At 50.4% G+C, this 16,973-nt stretch overlaps 7 protein-coding genes across 8 annotated transcripts in view; 4 read left to right on the forward strand and 3 right to left on the reverse strand.

Annotated features, from left to right (window-relative positions):
• LOC128271169 (uncharacterized) overlaps positions 1-3,464 on the forward strand; it is a 63,222-nt gene extending 59,758 nt beyond the window's left edge. Inside the window, exon 4 of the mRNA XM_053008610.1 lies at positions 3,383-3,464. Coding sequence (XP_052864570.1) covers positions 3,383-3,464 — 82 coding nt within the window. The remainder of the gene's footprint in view (positions 1-3,382) is intronic.
• Positions 3,465-5,471: 2,007 nt separating this feature from the next.
• Positions 5,472-8,130, reverse strand: LOC128271170 (lipoma-preferred partner homolog). Its single transcript, XM_053008611.1, has one exon. It carries the CDS (start codon positions 8,128-8,130, stop codon positions 6,268-6,270), a length of 1,863 nt encoding a protein of 620 aa, XP_052864571.1. The 3' UTR covers positions 5,472-6,267.
• Positions 8,131-8,704: 574 nt separating this feature from the next.
• Positions 8,705-9,506, forward strand: LOC128275740 (rRNA-processing protein FCF1 homolog). Its single transcript, XM_053014349.1, has 2 exons — positions 8,705-8,773; positions 8,840-9,506. The coding sequence occupies exons 1-2, from the start codon at positions 8,771-8,773 to the stop codon at positions 9,449-9,451; spliced, it is 615 nt and encodes a 204-aa protein (XP_052870309.1). The 5' UTR covers positions 8,705-8,770; the 3' UTR covers positions 9,452-9,506.
• Positions 9,471-11,918, reverse strand: LOC128275739 (T-complex protein 1 subunit delta). Its single transcript, XM_053014348.1, has 4 exons — positions 11,720-11,918; positions 11,242-11,294; positions 10,574-11,173; positions 9,471-10,515 (listed from the first exon to the last, which is right to left on the reverse strand). The coding sequence occupies exons 1-4, from the start codon at positions 11,823-11,825 to the stop codon at positions 9,673-9,675; spliced, it is 1,602 nt and encodes a 533-aa protein (XP_052870308.1). The 5' UTR covers positions 11,826-11,918; the 3' UTR covers positions 9,471-9,672.
• A 324-nt stretch (positions 11,919-12,242) lies between these two features.
• Positions 12,243-13,566, forward strand: LOC128275761 (U5 small nuclear ribonucleoprotein 40 kDa protein). Of its 2 annotated transcripts, none has more exons than XM_053014372.1 (3): positions 12,243-12,446; positions 12,512-12,632; positions 12,699-13,566. In XM_053014372.1, the coding sequence occupies exons 1-3, from the start codon at positions 12,327-12,329 to the stop codon at positions 13,502-13,504; spliced, it is 1,047 nt and encodes a 348-aa protein (XP_052870332.1). In that variant the 5' UTR covers positions 12,243-12,326; the 3' UTR covers positions 13,505-13,566. The 2 variants fall into 2 exon arrangements, with proteins under 2 accessions (XP_052870332.1, XP_052870331.1); XM_053014371.1 differs by having other exon boundaries at positions 12,243-12,440; positions 12,503-12,632.
• A 1-nt stretch (position 13,567) lies between these two features.
• Positions 13,568-14,822, reverse strand: LOC128275762 (ubiquitin thioesterase otubain-like). The gene is made up of 2 exons (XM_053014373.1): positions 14,530-14,822; positions 13,568-14,459 (listed from the first exon to the last, which is right to left on the reverse strand). Exons 1-2 carry the CDS (start codon positions 14,632-14,634, stop codon positions 13,743-13,745), a joined length of 822 nt encoding a protein of 273 aa, XP_052870333.1. The 5' UTR covers positions 14,635-14,822; the 3' UTR covers positions 13,568-13,742.
• Positions 14,823-15,248: 426 nt separating this feature from the next.
• LOC128269702 (60S ribosomal protein L9) lies at positions 15,249-16,422 on the forward strand. The gene is made up of 3 exons (XM_053007090.1): positions 15,249-15,344; positions 15,692-15,943; positions 16,030-16,422. The coding sequence occupies exons 2-3, from the start codon at positions 15,703-15,705 to the stop codon at positions 16,359-16,361; spliced, it is 573 nt and encodes a 190-aa protein (XP_052863050.1). The 5' UTR covers positions 15,249-15,344; positions 15,692-15,702; the 3' UTR covers positions 16,362-16,422.
• Positions 16,423-16,973: the final 551 nt, after the last annotated feature.

Consider the following 16,973-nt stretch of genomic DNA (forward strand, 5'->3'; position numbering starts at 1 on the left):
GTTGCTGTTGGCGAAGCGCGCCCCCAGCCCGAGGCCGAGACATGGGCCGAGTGTCATAAAATATATATTTATGGTCCGGTACCGGTTGCGAATGGCAGAAAAAATCCCCACCATGGATGGGATTTTCTTTCCTCTTTTTTATACAACACTTTCCATACTAATCGGATGCAAAGCCACCTCGGGCGGCGGTAGAAAACTCAATCCCTGCTGCGTGGGCCCAAAATCTGGCCGCCCCGAATCTCGGACGCCGCGCATCCGTCGCATCCGTCTATATTTCACAACCTAATGTGACATTTCGATTATTCTATGGGATTTAATGTGTTTTATGGCCCCGAGTGGTCAACCCAAGTGGTGGTGTTGGTTGGACGGGTCTTAAACCCTACACGGGTTCGGGGTTTTTTTGTCCTGCCCGTCCAATGGTTCCCGAAATATGAGTGGCCCACAATGGTGGACGGTGTCCGTTGCATAAGAATGTGGCCCATTATCACCGGGTGCGCTTCCGCTCGAGTGGCGAATTGAGATTGTGTCCTCGCTCCGTTCCGGGGACATTAAAATCGCTCCCGGGGGGTGGTGTTTTGCGCGGGACCCAAGTGTCCCAGAGTGTCCCAGAGTGTGGCTGGCCACGTCCACGTGATCTAATTTCGAGTAAATTCAAATAAATTACAGCGGCGAAAAGCTTAGCGAGGCGAAATCCTGCACGAAAATAAATCAAATCCTTTTTTGACTCGCCCGCTGATCCCGTAACTGAGATTTATGGCGCGTCCCACTCGTCCTGCTGGTGGTGGAAGGAGAAGTAGTGCAGAAGTGGCCAACCCCTCTGGCCGTTCGTGTGGCGTGCACGTTGTTGAATGCTGATAAAGCTCGAAATCCCATTTCGAGAAGTATTTCATTCGGCGTCGTCCTTTTTTTCTTCATGTGGCTTTTCCTTCAATCTGTGCCGAAGCGCCCGTGGGGACAAAGGACACACACCGCACGATGACGCTCACAAGAGGAGTGACTGTGTGTGTGCGAGTGGCACACAGGACACACTCAAACAAATAGGTATCCGAGCCCGATCGCGCACACACAAAGTATGATGGATTATTCATCCTTTAACATAATTTTGCACTAAATACCATTCTGCTGGGCGGCGGCGATGGGGCGACAAAACAATGGCCGCTGGCCGGGCGCTCCGGGACGAAAATGAATGAGACGAAAACAACGTTTCATCGTCCCCCGGGCCCGAGGACACGCACTCCTGGTGTGGCGGCGGCCGACGGTTTGAAATTATGATTAATAATCAGTAAATAGCGTAACCGAACCCTTTGTGGCACGATCGATTCTCGTCTCGTGCTCGCCTCTTGAAGCACTCTCGTCCTGCAACATGAGACGGCAGCTCTCTAGGCATCTAGCTAACCCTTTGCCCCCGGTACCGGGAAGCTGCCTTACGCCACACTCCGGCCAGGCTCAAGACCCACACGATCAATCATCGCTTATCGCACCCCGCGGCGTGTATGTAGATACGGTTTCACGCTTTTCCGCAGCCAGTGTGGCCAGGATGAATAATTTCATTTCGGAAAAATGCCACTCATCCACCGATGTCGGTGGAACTTGGGGCGGCCATTGGCTCCTGTCCGCGCACTCGCTAGGGGACGCCGGGGGGAAAGTTGCCCGGAAAAGTTCATTAGAACACATTTCCATTCTCCGGCCGTGCGTGGAGTGCACGTCGTGGTGTCTCGGATTATTCCCATTTCTGCACCTAATCGAGCGCCGAGCGATAATCTCCGAACGGACGAATCCGGCACACCATTTTCCCTATTTTCCATTCCATAGTTCACACCCGGCAGGCCGGTTTAATAAGAATGCTAATACTCCGGTCCGGTCCGGGGTCCGGTCACTTTTCGGCAGCCCAATCCAATTTGCATAGTAATGAGCACGCTTCCGAACTCATCCCGATAATGTGCCCTGGCCACGCGCAGCATCCACCAGTTCCGCCACTGCCGCAGGAGCCTCGGCGCATAATGAACCCCATTATCGCCCATGTCCGTTATGCTCATTACAAACGGCCCGGGCCCGGTGCCCGACGGTCCGGGCCAAACGGGCCAACAACTTCAAATCACGTCCGTGTCCAATAGGTCTTTGAATTTAAATTCTTCCCTCCCTCGTTGTCGATAATCCCGGCGGTGGTGGGGCGCAACCCGGGCGATCGGAAAAATTCCCGATCGGCTGGAAATTCGGAAGGGACGGAATGGAACCAAACACACAAAAATACATGCACATAATTTGAAGAACATGTTTTGCTAATGCTTGAAAAAATAAATACATTTGTGATAAGCTGCCGGATGGACAGGAAGAGGCAGAGGGACACGCAGGCCGGGCACGCGGATCGGCTCGGGGACGAAATAGAAAAATAACACACTGATGTCACGCAACATTTGACATAAATTCGATTTCGTCCGGCCTGAGGGCGGTCGGGTGCGGGGCGCGAATCAAAAACCTGTTTTCCTTCAATTCCACTGGGTGCGCTTTACGGTTTTCCCGGGGCCCACCGCCACCATTACTACCGTTATTATTGTTATTGCTGCGTTTCCAAATTTTTCACATTGTCATAAATATGAAAATAGGGAGTCTCGTGCTGTGAGCGGTCGGTCGTCCCGACAATTGGGGACCCGTCCTCTTCCTGTGTCTTGTTTCTTCTTTGGCACGGAAAATCCGGCTTTTGGGAGTTTGCGAGGGCACGGCTTTGCAGTTTTCAGTCCAGTTTTAAGCCGACGACAACGCAACGGGGCGGCCCCCGCGGCCGCCGGAGACGCACGCTTTGCGGTTGACCCCTGGCGGTTTATGATAATAAATCCTGTTTTCTTCGAGTCCCCTCCAGGTTTTTTATTTTGGTTTGGTCGTGAAGGTGGAAAAACGTGTGGCCCATGACGTTATCGGGCCAACCCGCAGCGCAGCGAGGGTGCCGGGCCGGCTAGGAACCGGATGAACTTGTTCCTTCCCGTACGCAATTGGTCGACAGTTTTGGTGTGGGTTTACAATCAGGCTCAAAATTCGGAATTCGATTGCCAAAAACCCCTCGCAAAAATGGGCGGCCGTAATGAGAGCCGCCCGTCTCGTTTGAAAGGTGCGGGCCGTCCGTCGAATCCGATCGTCGCTTCGTGGAAAAGTCACTTTCAGCCGGACACGGGCCGGTTCGGCACTTCAGGTCCACGTTCAGACAGAATCAAACGCCGTCCGTGTGTCGTTCGATGGCCACTTATGTTTTCCGTCCGCCGGCCGGACTTCGGTCTTGATGAAAATTCGCCAAATTGATTCGAGGAGAATTTTCATTTGCCCAGGCTGCCAATCTCGTCGTTCGGTGCCTCGTTATTCCAATTTCGATTCCACATTCAACTTTTAACAGGTATCCCGGGAACTACGCCCAGCGACAGGTCCTTGACACGAGTGGGGTCCTTTTCGCCCTCGGCCGACCAGATGCCGCCTAACGATGTGTCCTCGTCGAAGTGCCCGACTGTCCCAAGCCCGGAGCCGGAGCTAAATAAATTTAACTAACATGGATTTTCCTTTCGTCCTTTCATTCTTATTAGAAATTCCTGTCCCGGGCACCATCCTTCATCCGCCCCGGGACCCGCTTCCTGCCACTTTCCTGCCGGCAAAAAGTTAGCCCAGCTATCGACACACTAACGTGCACACACACAAACACAACACACATCGGATAACGATTGGAAAACCCGGCCAATTCTTGTCGGTGGTTTTTTTTTTTCCAGCACGACAGGATCACATTTCTAATTTCCTAATTACCGGAACTCTCCGTCCGTACGGTCATCCGTTGTCTTGTTTGGGCGGGCAGGGGGTCTCGTTTGAAAATCTGACATTTTATTGCCTCGAGGATCGGACAATACATCCCCACGCCGGTGGGTGCTCGTGCATTTTTTTTTTTCACGCTTTCCACTGCCACTTGGCACCGTCCTTTACAGGCCCCAAGAGGCTGGCCCTAGCAGCTCTCCGTTCGATGATACCCAATCTCACATTCGTTTTGTACACGCATCCCGCAGCAACTCACAATGGATGGCCGAGATTAGGAGGAGATTGAAGATCCGTTTACCATCGCGACGGGCGAAAATCTGTCCGTTGTCTGCCAAGTGGGCTGTGGTGCCTTGATTTGAAATTTAATTTCGAACTCAAGTGCTAATTCAACGTCCTTCGGCTACGGACCGACCGGCCGGCCGGTCACGCCAATCGCCCACGTTGCGCCAAGATCAAACCTTAATTGGATTCCTTTTGCAAACTCACCCGGAGTCACTCTTCAGTCCGCAAAATGGCCACACGAGCTGTCGGCCAGCTCTCAGACCGATTCGTAACTGAAGCGACCAGTAACCGACCCGAGCACCATTTTAAACTTTCGCTCCTGCTTTGCATACGCTCGGAACGGGCAAACATGCGCACATTGCGCAAGGATGGGTTCGACGGAAAAGAATGGAAAACTCACCGGCGGGCAAACGAGCGCATCCTGTGACGCGTTAGGCCGGATCTCCAATCACTTTCCGGGCTGACGGAAGACTAAATCAATCGGCAGGACGAACGAATGGCCTAACCCCTTCACTATTTCGACAACGGATTGCTAAAAAACCCACAATACCACGCGGCACCCCTTTCCCGGCGGGGCCCGGGGTTATGTACAGACCACGACCCTGTCCTCACCGGGCTCACTGTCAAAACCTAAAAAAATACACCCTAACCCTGCCACCCTCCCTGAGTGGGGTGGCTCAGTATCATCCCGTTCGGTTCTAACCCCTTCGGTTTATGTAAAGGGACCGGATTGTTTAGCATACACCCCGGTGCCCGGGACTCGGCCTCGGTGTACATATGGCCGGCAGGAGCGATAAAAAAGGGTCAACCCCGAGAGAGATGGCAGATTCATGGAAGCACATAACGGTGGTATGTGAACGTCGGTTTATGTTATTTTAAAATATTCCCGCTGGGTGGTCCGCAGTTTAAACCGGCCACACATAAGGCGACTTCGCGTGGGGAGCGACCTTAGCGTTCTAACCTGGCACATAATATGGTAATGATACACCACGGCAACGGGTGGGGTGTTTTATTTAAATTGCCGTATAACCGGGCACATTACACAATCGACACAATCCGACACCCGCGGGAACGGGTGTTTGGTCGTTTGTTTGGTAGCGGGTCTCCCCTCCGGAAGTTATGTTAATCGACGGCTCTGATTGCTTGACAAAATGCCTCAATTAACCTGTGGCCACTTGTGGCGTGCCCAACAGCCATTTGTAGCTAGGTGAAAGGTGTTTAATTGGCTAAACAGCGTGTAACCGTTTGGCAAGGCCGTTACATTCGGGCGTTACCATAGGAACGCGCCTTCTTTTGTGATATCTGCGACGGATTAAACACGAACCCGCGCGGGCGATTTGCTTTTTTAATTCTGTTATTGTTTAGCCCACATACAACGTACACATACCAAGAAAAAACCAGCGGTTGTGCCAACAGCGGTAGTACACGAGTTTACCTTTTAGTTCACGCAGGTAACGTACAGTTAAAATTTGAGCTTATGTAAGCATTTTCTGTCTTATAGAACGGTGAAAACGACTGAAGTAACATACATACATACGTAGCGATGGACGAGTTCGAGAGCAGAGCGGGGTTTCGAGAGCTATCGGCAATCCTCCTCCTCACGCCCTGACCGGTATCTACTAAATGCGCATCTAAAACATCTTATCCTACGGAAATGCTGCTTAAATACTAGACATTGTGCGACGACACGTTTGCTTCCGTTTGCGTCTGGCGAACCATCGCCCTACTGTAGCTGTAGCTATCACGCGTATTATGTATCAATAGTAAACGCCCTACGTCCAAATGGGCCGCCAGTCGCACAACAGATTGGTTTTTAAAACATCCTATTGCGGGGTTCGCCGTTACAACTCAGGTGCGCCTTATCAATACTGTTACGATCCACGGGGAACGGCGGAATGTTTCGAAATGGAATGATCAAGATGAAAAAGAGCCCTCAGTTGCTACCCAGACTCTTCGTTGTCTGCCGGTCGATCGTGCGCGTAAATTTGACTATTCGTTTCGCTCCAAACAATGGTTGCTGCGATGGGGTATCATCATCATAGTTTTTTTTTCCTAACTCTACTCCGCTCTCCGGAGGCACCACCGATCGCGGTCGAGATGATCTTCTGTTTTTCTGCGAGAAGCCGCACTAGGAAAGGGTTTTGGTGGGAGGGCCGGAATCGGAATGGAAACCACCGGACCACCGGGTTTGAAATCCGTTTACAGCTCCGTCGTCATATGGCTAGTGAGGGTCTGCACCCGTTTGGCGTTGCAGCTTTTGCACAGAATGTGATCGTCGAGCGGATAGCAGCCGCGGCCTTCCGCCTCCGACGATAGGAGCAGTCCACAGTCTTCACACTTGTAGCAGTTGATGTGGAAGCTGCGATCGAGCGCGACCACGCGCACCGTTTCGTCCTCGCCCGGCTCGGGCATGATCGGCAGCTTGCAGACGCAGCAGCGCGGGGCAAACTTTTTGTGGAAATCTTCGATGCAGTGTATCTGGTTGGTCGCGTCGACCGTGAACGGGATGCCGTCGAGCGACTTGCCGCAAACGATGCAGGTGAAGCACTGCGGATGGTACGGTTTGCCGGTCGCCCGCAGGATCCGCTCGAGGATCGGTTTCTGACAGACCGAACACTTCTCGAGCGTGTTGAGGTAGTCCTCCTCGCAGTACGGCTTGCCGTCCAGCGCGTAGAACGGTTTGCCCTGCAGATTGATCTGACACTGCTGGCAGGTGAAGCAGGAGATGTGGTAGATCTTGTCCATGGCCGTGCAGCCGTTGTTTTCGCCCACCACCCGCTCGCCACACTTGACGCACGTCCCGAACGAGTCCGCGTCCTGCCCGTTGTCCATCGACTCCACCAGCAGGTTGGTGAGCGTGTCCACTTCCGTCTCCTTCGGCATGCCGCCGCCGCCGCCACGGTGGTGATGATGATGGTGTAACGGTTGCTGCTGCGAGGCGCTCGTGATGATGCTATCGTTCGGGCTGTTGATGCCGTGCGAGTTCACGTACGGCGCGTACAGCGAGTAGTTCGATCTGGCCGACATCTGGCTCGGTGGTCGCGGATTGATCGGTTCGTAGATCGACTCGTACGTCGACGAGCCCTGCGAACTCATCCCGTACGTACCGTACAGCGACTGGTTGTTCGCGTAAATCTGACTCCCCATGTTGCTGTACGTGCTCTGACCTCCCGGCGGTCCTCCCACTGTGCCCGGTCCGACCATGTTGTACGTCGGCTGTGGCTGCCGACCCATGTGCGGTGGATCGGTGGCCCTGCGCAGCTCACTGTACGAGGAACTGACGGGGCTCGGAGGCGGTGGAAACTCTTCGTCGTTCTCCTCCAAGCTCAACGCATTCAACGTCAACGGAACGTCCTGCCCCATATCCTGCGGTGGAGGTGGTGGCAATTCCTCCGAAATTTGGCGCTGCGGAAACGGCTTCGAGGGGGGGTTGGAACTGTGCATTATGTTGCTGTAAATGAGCCCCTCGCTGGTGGGCTTCGTTACGTGGGCCCGTGCGCCCCCGGGAATGTTGGAGTACGTGGCATCCGCTCCGTACCGCTCCGTACCACCGTACGGTGGTCCTTGTGTGTTTTCGTACACCAGTTGACCAGTTGAAGAATGTTTCCGTTTATCCTCCATCACGCGCTTGTGGTGCTCGAGCGCTTCTTTCTGTTGCTGCAGCTCCAGCGCATTATCGAGCGTAACCTTGCGCACACCCATCTTCCCGGGGATCGGACTGGAACCGGTGGCTGCAACGGCCCGGGCACCATTTCCCACGTTCGTGTACGCATGCTCGTCCAGCGCGCTGCTCTGGCCCTGCAGCAGCGTCGAAAACGATGGTTCGCAGTACTGCTTCACGTTCGAACTTTTCGGAACCTGCGGCGGAACCTGCTGCGTGGAGCCTTTGCGAGGCTTCGGCGGCACTGCGGGTCCACTCTTTTTGCCCACCATCACCGTGCCCGGTATTCCGGCTCCGTTCGGTGGGCAATCGGGCAGCCCGGTGCTATGGTACGGTCTCGGGTGCGGCCCGTTCGTTGGCCTCTGCTTCAGGTGACCCAGTTGATCGTCCAACGCCTCCATAGTTTTTTTGTGCACGAGTCAGCAATTTTTCGTGCCGCACCCCGAAAAAGTAGGCTCCGAAGACGAACAGTAGGCTGTGAAGCTACGCCTGGAACACCGTGATACACTCTGTAAATTGACTTTTTCTTATTCACCACACCTAGCTGCTGCTTGCGACACCCGGCCGATGACGAGGCGATGATTAATCGCACTTCCGCACTTGATGACGAATGCCGCCGCCCCTTGTGTGCGAAGAAAAGGGTGTTTTTTGCGAAGTTTAAGTGTATTTATCAATACAAAGTGCAATTGCTTTTACATTTTTTCTTTTGTTTAGCCCAGTGGGCCATGTGACAGTCGTGTCAATCGTTCGATGTTTTTTGCCGAGGTTCACATAGGGCGTGTTCAAAATTTTTGTATTGAATGTTTTCGCGAAACAATAATATTTTTAAACAACGGTCAATGTATTGTTTAAATAATCCAGTGGCGTTAGGTTGGCCTAAAATTGTTTAAAGTGCCCCGATTGTGTATCCACAATGCAAAACGCTGGCGATGTTTTGTGCTATAAACGGAAACATCGACTCAGCTGTCATAACAACGCACATGTTTGTATCCTTTGATTCAGGAGCAACAATATTTCGTTCTTTCTTTAATCTATTTCGCGATGGTAAGTGACTAAATAACTAATCGAAAAGAATTCGCCAACTCTCAAACGTGTGATTTTCTTTCGTAGGCTAAAAAGAATCAGGTGAAAAAGTTGCAGAAGCAGCGTTTGTCGGCGCTGAAACGCATGATCAAACCCACCGACAGCCGGCTCAAACCGGAGCATCGGGCCAAAGCGAACACGAAAAAGAAATCTTCCAACGATGAACTGAAGCCGATGGAAAGACCACAGGTTAGCTCGGCAATGTTCTTCCAGTACAACACGCAGTTGGGGCCACCGTACCACATTCTGGTGGATACGAATTTCGTCAACTTTAGCATTAAAAATAAGCTCGATATCATCAAAACCATGATGGACTGTCTGTACGCCAAGTGTATACCGTACGTCACGGATTGTGTGCAGGCCGAGTTGGAGAAGCTGGGGCCAAAGTACAAGCTGGCACTGCGTATCATCAAGGATCCACGGTTCGAGCGTTTGCACTGCATGCACCGCGGTACATATGCGGACGACTGTCTCGTGCAGCGTGTCACACAGCACAAATGCTACATCGTGGCCACGAACGATAAGGATCTGAAACGGCGCATCCGCAAAATTCCCGGTGTCCCGATCATGAACGTTGCCATCAACCGCTACGTCATTGAGCGGATGCCGGACGCCTTCGAGCCGCTCACTAAGAAATGATTGCGCCTTATGTTTACTGGTTATTGGTTTATTAAGCGAAAATACAAACATTACAAACAAATGATCCAATGTGTGTATGTGTGTTCTGTGGTGTGTTAAGCAAACCGGCCAACCTGGCTGTGTGACGATGAAAGGCTTACATTGAAAATGCTTGTGTGGGGAGTAAGTTAATGGGGAACGAAGTCGCGTCGAGCGCTCTCCAAGGCACCATGGCCTGCTTATTACTGCATGGTGTTCACGATGTCGTCAATCTTTAGAATGGAACGCACCGTCTCAGACGCCAGCGTGATCGATGAAGTGGATACGAGTAACGGCTGAACTACGTTCTCCGCCAGAATGTCGGTGATTGCTCCCTTGCGTACGTTGATTCCTGCATTCTTCTCGCCTTGTGCGTGACGATTGCGCAGCTCCGTGACCGTGGCGATCGGATTGAGACCAGCGTTCTCGGCGAGTGTCGAGGGAATGACTTCCAGCGCATCGGCAAACCCTCGGAAGCAGTACGCGTCGACTCCCTGCAGCGTCTGGGAGTACGCCGCCAACTGAAGCGCCATCTCGATTTCCGGAGCACCACCACCGGCAATCAGGGCCCGGTTCTTCACCAAACAACGCACGACACAGAGTGCATCGTGAAGCGAACGATCGGCCTCCTCCAGCACCAGCTTGTTCGAGCCGCGCACAACGATCGACACCGTTTGACCCATGTTCTGGATTCCGGTCACTTTCACGAACTTTGTCGATCCGCTGGGCACCTCCTCCACCAGATCGGCGTTTACCAGATTCTCGGCAACGAAGTGATCCAACGAGGCGATCGGCCGACAGCGGAGGGTTTTACACACAAACTCAATGTCACTCCGTTCGATGTCCTTCACCACCAGCACCTTGATCTTGTCGAGGAAATGCTGTGCCAGATCGGAGACGGCATCGCGCAGGATTGACTTTTGCACCAACAGCACATTGCAGCCCGATTTTTTAATTTGCTTCACAATGTTCAGAATGTATGCGCGCTCCTCCTTCAGTACGCGATCCATTGCAGCATAGTCGGACACGATCACGCTATGATCCATCTACGGATAAAGCAAACAGTAAATAAACCGCAGCATCAAGTTGGGGATGAGCACTTACATCGGTTTTCGGTGCCGAGATGCAGAACTGAATGAGACCAATTTTGGCTTTCTCTACGCGTTTCGGTCCATTCATGCCCGAAGAACGTTGCGTGAAAACGAGTCCATCGATCAGCTCGGTATCCTCAATGGTACCACCAAGGCTGCGGATGATTTTGATGTTCTTCAAATCGACCGATCCTTGCGCGTTCGGTTCGGTCACTTTCAGCACGGCATCGACAGCGATCGGCGCCAGCATGCTACTGTGCTGCGAGACAACCTTCGAGTTCAGCGACGTGGAAGCGCTCTTCAGCAGCGACTCGCGATCGTTCAGCTCCACTGGACGGGACATTTCGGTCAGAATTTCAACCGCTTTCGCCGAACAGCGTTGGAACGCTTCGGAGATGGCCGTCGGATGAATGCCCATCTGCAGAAGCTTCTCGCACGCCTCCAGCAGGGCACCGGCCACAACCACCACGGAGGTGGTACCGTCGCCGGCCTCAACATCCTGCGCACGGGACAGTTCGACCAGCATCTTGGCCGCGGGATGGATGACGTTCATTTGCTTCAGAATCGTCGCACCATCGTTTGTGATGGTTACTTCGCCGTTCGATGCTTGGATCTGGTTAACGGGGGATTGATGTAAAAAAAATTACAATCGGCACCGAATTCGGACTCCATGCTTCTTACCATTTTGTCCATGCCACGCGGACCCAAACTCGTACGGATAGCATCCGAAACGGCTGAAACGAAACATGATGTACGCATTAGTGCATCTCAGTAGCCGGCACATCACGGACTCTCTGATCACATCATATGACTCAGAGCGTTGAGGTTAGGAACGCAGTTGAAACGGTACAGTTAGCCAACTAGTTTGAATCGTTTGAAAGCCATTGCCAATACGTTCGTGTATCAATTACTGACTAATGCAAATAAGAAAACTATCATAAAACTACCGGAATAGTAAGTAATTATCATTTTAAAGTACTTGCTTCTGTGAAAGCCAACTAAATTCACGTAAATAGGCAACCACAAATCCCGGACCCTTGTGAATAGTTTTCATTTCAATCGCAATCTTTCCAAAGTTTCAACGTAGAATAAAGCACCGCAGTTCCTGCGGCTTATGAGGTTTCGTGCTTGGATGAATAATTTCCCACAGAACACCCACCTTTGGCCGCGTTGATGTTGCTCAGCCGGATGTCAGCCGGTTTGCTTTTGTCCTTGTACGCCTGTCCCTGGGGCTTCCTTGCGGCCATGTTCGATTTCAGTACCATTTTTGTGCCGTTAATAATCGGTTTTTAGCCGAAGAGAAACAAAAACCAGTAAAACTAGTGATTAAAACACCAATAAATTGCCTTGCGCTAGTGAGAAGCTAAACGCGTGCCGAAGGCTGCTCCGATGAAAACGGTCTGCTGTCATCCGGCGAGAAAAAAAGGACAGCAAGAGAGTATGGTTGTCGCTTTCTTTTATAGCACTTCCAGTATCAAGAAAACCAATAAGATTAATTTTAAATGATTATGATTAATAGTTTTATTAATATTCATATTCATTTAATTCAATCAATTAAAAATGTACAACATTTTACTGAGCATTCAACGAAACGAGTTCTTTATTTTTATAGCATTACTTTTCCATTATGGCTCCAAATGTCAAATCGCGTCTCGAAGACGCTAAACTGCGCCGGGGTGAAAACATAAATTCGTTCTTCATTTGCGAATAAGTTCAGCTACTAAACAAACAGTGAATCTTGCGATTGTTGTTTACTTACCACGAACATGGCCTCCCTGAAGCGTTCTTCAGACGCATTGGTTCCTGTGGCCAGTTCGAAAAAATCACGCACAGATCTTGTATCGTACACGACAAAAGACAAACAACTGCTTGAGCAGCAGGTACGAGCACAGTAGGCGCTTCAACGAGAATCGTTTCGCTTACTTTTCCTTTTCCATTCCAGAATGTTGAGCGTACTTCAGGCCTGCTTGGACCTATTATGCTACTGGAGGGCCATGGAGGAGAAATATTTTCCACGGAATTCCATCCCGAGGGCGAACATCTGCTCTCTACCGGATTCGATCGTCAAATTTGTGCGTAGCTATCAGGGGTGTGTGTTATTCTTTGATCGAAAATGACCGTATGATCTTCGTTCACAGTTCTCTGGAAGGTGTACGATGAGTGTGACAACGTCGGTGTGCTAAGTGGCCACTCCGGGGCCGTGATGGAAGCTCACTTTTCACCGGATGGTTCCAATATTTACAGCTGTGCCACGGACAAAGTGGTGGGCGTGTGGGACGTACCGACGTGCACGCGTATACGGAAGCTGAAAGGCCACACCAGCTTCATCAACAGCTGCCGTGGCGCTCGTCGTGGACCAACGTTGATTGTGTCCGGATCCGACGATTCGACGATCAAAATATGGGATGCACGCAAGCGGAACGTTGTCAATACGTTCGATAATGGGTACCAGGTGACGGCAGTGTGTTTTAACGATACAGCCGAGCAGGTCGTATCTGGTGGCATCGACAATGAGGTCAAAGTGTGGGACATACGCAAGAAAGAGATACTGTATCGGCTACGTGGACACACCGATACCATCACGGGGTTATCACTGTCACCGGATGGCTCGTATGTGCTCAGCAATGCTATGGACAACACGCTTCGCATATGGGACATACGGCCGTACGTTCCGGGCGAACGGTGCGTGAAGGTTTTCACCGGCCATCAGCATAACTTTGAGAAAAACCTACTGCGGTGCGGCTGGTCACCCGATGGGCTGAAGATCAGCGCTGGATCTGCGGATCGATACGTGTACATTTGGGACACGACATCGAGGCGTATTCTTTACAAGCTGCCCGGCCACAACGGTAGCGTCAACGACGTCGATTTTCACCCCACGGAACCGATCGTTGTGTCGGGATCGAGTGACAAAACACTGTACCTTGGTGAAATCGAAGCATAGAACGTTCAAAAGCTAGATCATAGAATCATAGAAGATCCAATAAAACGACGCAAGATTGGATTTTGAAACGTTACTTCATTTATTACAATTGATCCATAGATATATTATTATACTTAGAGTAGCATACTAGAAGTGGGGAATCATGAAAGGATGCGACAAACGCCGGTCGGATACGAACGAAAAGGGTGACACACGACACGTGAAACTTTGTCCATAGTTAAAGGAAGGGGCACAAAATCTATGCTTGGTTCGGATACAAGATGTCGTAGTGCCCCGGACGGTATAGCAGGTAAACGTTCGGCTTGAAACCGTCGGGAAAATCGTGAGCGATCACCTGGTTCCCGTCGCCCCGATCCATGTACTCCACGCGAACACCGGCGTCCAAAGCCGAGCAGATCGCAATAATGTGGATGTGATCCGACTCCTTGTACATCGGCTCCACCTCCTGGTGGCAGAACTCGACGATGGTTATGTTGCCGTCGATGAAGTTCTGATAGAAGTCGGCCTTTTCCTGCAGATGGCTCGATGTGATGAGGCGTAGGTACACCACGACGTAATCGGAGTATCCCTGTTCGTTGAATAGCTTGTGCAGCTCGCTGAGGGCGCTGGCCGTATCGTCGCCGTCCGGTTTAACTTTGTTTATCACCTCCATGAACGTCTCGTAAAAGTCCTCGATGGTGAACGGGGGAAAGCCTGCTTCGGTCAGCCGCTCCCTCGACTTCGAAGCGTATTCGTAGAACTTTTGGAACTCCTCCTTGTTCAGTACCAGATACTCCAGGTAGGCGTACGCGAAAGCCCGAAAAAAGCAATTCCCATCCGGCCGGCTACGCCTGATGGCCCGGTACTTGGACGACAGGTCCCGAATTTTTGATATGTAGACCGCATCGTCCAAATACTCCTGATTGAGGCTCGAGATCGGCTGGGATTCACTGACTAGCGGTTTGGAATGAGCAATCTGAAAGACACAACAAACGGTACGCATCATCACTTCCGTTCCCTTCCCTCAGCCCTACCGTTCTCTGTACCTCTTGTTCAATTTCACGCTGCTGTTTTATAATCAGCTCATCTTGGTTTTCTTCTGGTTTGGCCTTTTTACTGCTGTCACCGCTGCTGCTCTCCGAATTGCTCATGGTGTGAATGTTTGTACAATCCGCTGGATGGTAGCGTCCTTGTGACGATGCTTCCCAACCAGCCACTGTATTCGTTCGTGCGAAACCCCTCGGCGGGTCCTTTAACGCAGTCCAAACTCTGAAAAATTCACTGCCACACAACTCACAACTGGTCTGCACTTTCAGACCGACATTTTACACCAACAAACACTCAGCCGCCGCAAAAAGAGTTGAAGGGTCGCCTGTCAATCTGTCAGTCACTCTTGCACGGAGCAAATTATAGATTGAGCTACAACTTTAGCCGTCTACGAACGCGTTTTGTGTTCGTTGAGCCACACATTTTGCCTATTTACTCGATATTGATTGATTGTGGCATTTTCGATCAAACAGAGCTTCAAACATGAACAATATTTAATGAGCAATTTAACTACTGATGTTATGCTTTATGCTTTATGACATATCATAAACTTAAAAATGAAGAATGATCAATCAGAACAAATTGAATTCATCATTAAGTTGAATATTATATTTAGCCATTTGAAACGTTTTAATAATAACTATCGGAGATAATATAGTTTTTGATTAACAATTGGCAACGATCGATTTGAGCAGATCTGCGTTTAGAAACGCACAACTGAGCGTGGACAGGAAAAGAGCCAACTGTCACACGGAACGCACAACTTCAGACACTTGGTGCTGTCAGGTTCTTTTCCGGTTTGATTCCTGAACGTGTAAGTTGTGTTATTGCCGACTCGATTGTTTCTTTTCAGAAAATTTCGCTGAATATAGGTAAACATATGCGGAAATCATCACTGAAACGACTGATGCGTAAAATTGTGGACAATTGCTTCAAATTCCGCCTGTAAACGCCCCATACCGAACGTGTATCATTTACACGAAGCTTCCGAGCAGCAGTTTCGCTTGGATCTGTCAGATGCTGATTACCGGACCGAATACCGGACAGTGTCTTTGGTTATGCGCATCCGAAACGCTTTCAGTGATGATGCCGGATTGTGTTTTTCCTAACCGTGGCCGCAGGATTGTGATGTACTAATCGTAACTAAATGCTTCGTTCTAGTTTGGACCACCATGAGAACGATCAACTCCAACCAGACGGTGACCGTCCCGAAGGATGTCACCGTGAAGGTGCACTCTCGAGTCGTGACGGTGCGCGGGCCGCGCGGATCGCTGCAAAAGAACTTCCGTCATTTGCCCATGGACGTGTACAAGGTGTCGAAGAAGAAGCTGAAGGTGGAAAAGTGGTTCGGTTCCAAGAAAGAAATCGCCGCGGTCCGCACTGTGTGCTCGCACGTCGAGAACATGATCAAAGGTAGGTATCAACTGACCCGGGACAGCCACAGCAGGGGTGGCCCGCCCGCTCGATATAAAGTGCAGCGAATATTATGTGAATTACAGGTGTTACCAAGGGATTCCAGTACAAGATGCGTGCCGTACATGCTCACTTCCCGATCAACTGTGTGATCAGTGAGAACAATTCCTTGGTAGAGATCCGTAATTTCTTGGGCGAGAAGCACATCCGTCGTGTGAAGATGCAGCCCGGAGTGACGGTGGTGAATTCCGCCAAGCAAAAGGACGAGCTGGTGCTGGAAGGCAACGATATCGAAGCCGTCTCACTTTCCGCTGCCCTGATCCAGCAGTCGACGACTGTCCGCAACAAGGATATTCGTAAGTTCTTGGACGGTCTGTACGTGTCCGAGAAGACCACCGTGGTTCAGGATGAGGAATAAGTTGTAATATTGTCGTATGCAAACTCTGAGAAGTTGAAAAGAAAGTATGTGGCGAAAACAGCTGCTGAATGGTTGTGTGTTTTATTTTATTGTGATAATATTCAAATGGGCCGGTAACATTGTTAACATTGTCTAATGATCCTTTATAGTCGGTGCGGTGCGGCTCGTGAGCGTACATCTTGATATCGTATGTAAAACGACAGATTCTTCCACAATTAGAATATCTTTATATTTTCGGTTGGTTAGATAGGCTTAACTTTTCGCATTCGTGGTGTAGCTCATGCAGAATAAGAAATAATAGCTGTTTTAATGCAATTCGGCACATGTACTTCAGAACATATCTTGTGCATTTGTTTTAATCAAGAAGACATTTTCCCGTTGGCTTCACCAGAAGGTGATTTAAAACATTTTCCAATTTTTTCTTGAAATTTTTGATGGGAATGTTTTTAAATTATTTCAACATCGCAATTAAATAACACTATCCGTACGAATCGCATCCGAAAATGTTGACAAATGCATTTTGGGTTGTGTAAACAATAAGATAATATTGAGACCAGCCAAACTGCATCTTCTGGGTGAAGCGCGCAAAGCAGAAGATGATATCGGAGCATC

Source organism: Anopheles cruzii, chromosome 3, assembly GCF_943734635.1.
Source record: "Anopheles cruzii chromosome 3, idAnoCruzAS_RS32_06, whole genome shotgun sequence".
NCBI classification, from domain to species: Eukaryota; Metazoa; Arthropoda; class Insecta; order Diptera; family Culicidae; genus Anopheles; species Anopheles cruzii.

Excerpts from the sequence above, each read along its gene's own strand:
- LOC128271170 (XM_053008611.1), bottom strand. The coding sequence starts at position 8,130 with ATGGAGGCGTTGGACGATCAACTGGGTCACCTGAAGCAGAGGCCAACG.
- LOC128275739 (XM_053014348.1), bottom strand. The coding sequence starts at position 11,825 with ATGGTACTGAAATCGAACATGGCCGCAAGGAAGCCCCAGGGACAGGCG. Across the intron at positions 11,174-11,241 it reads CGCGTGGCATGGACAAAATG|ATCCAAGCATCGAACGGCGA; the intron begins GTAAGAAGCATG and ends CCCGTTAACCAG. Across the intron at positions 10,516-10,573 it reads TCTCGGCACCGAAAACCGAT|ATGGATCATAGCGTGATCGT; the intron begins GTAAGTGCTCAT and ends CTTTATCCGTAG.
- LOC128275761 (XM_053014371.1), top strand. The coding sequence starts at position 12,327 with ATGGCCTCCCTGAAGCGTTCTTCAGACGCATTGGTTCCTGTGGCCAGT. Across the intron at positions 12,441-12,502 it reads AACAACTGCTTGAGCAGCAG|AATGTTGAGCGTACTTCAGG; the intron begins GTACGAGCACAG and ends TTTCCATTCCAG. Across the intron at positions 12,633-12,698 it reads CGGATTCGATCGTCAAATTT|TTCTCTGGAAGGTGTACGAT; the intron begins GTGCGTAGCTAT and ends CTTCGTTCACAG.
- LOC128275762 (XM_053014373.1), bottom strand. The coding sequence starts at position 14,634 with ATGAGCAATTCGGAGAGCAGCAGCGGTGACAGCAGTAAAAAGGCCAAA. Across the intron at positions 14,460-14,529 it reads AGCGTGAAATTGAACAAGAG|ATTGCTCATTCCAAACCGCT; the intron begins GTACAGAGAACG and ends TGTGTCTTTCAG.
- LOC128269702 (XM_053007090.1), top strand. The coding sequence starts at position 15,703 with ATGAGAACGATCAACTCCAACCAGACGGTGACCGTCCCGAAGGATGTC. Across the intron at positions 15,944-16,029 it reads CGTCGAGAACATGATCAAAG|GTGTTACCAAGGGATTCCAG; the intron begins GTAGGTATCAAC and ends TGTGAATTACAG.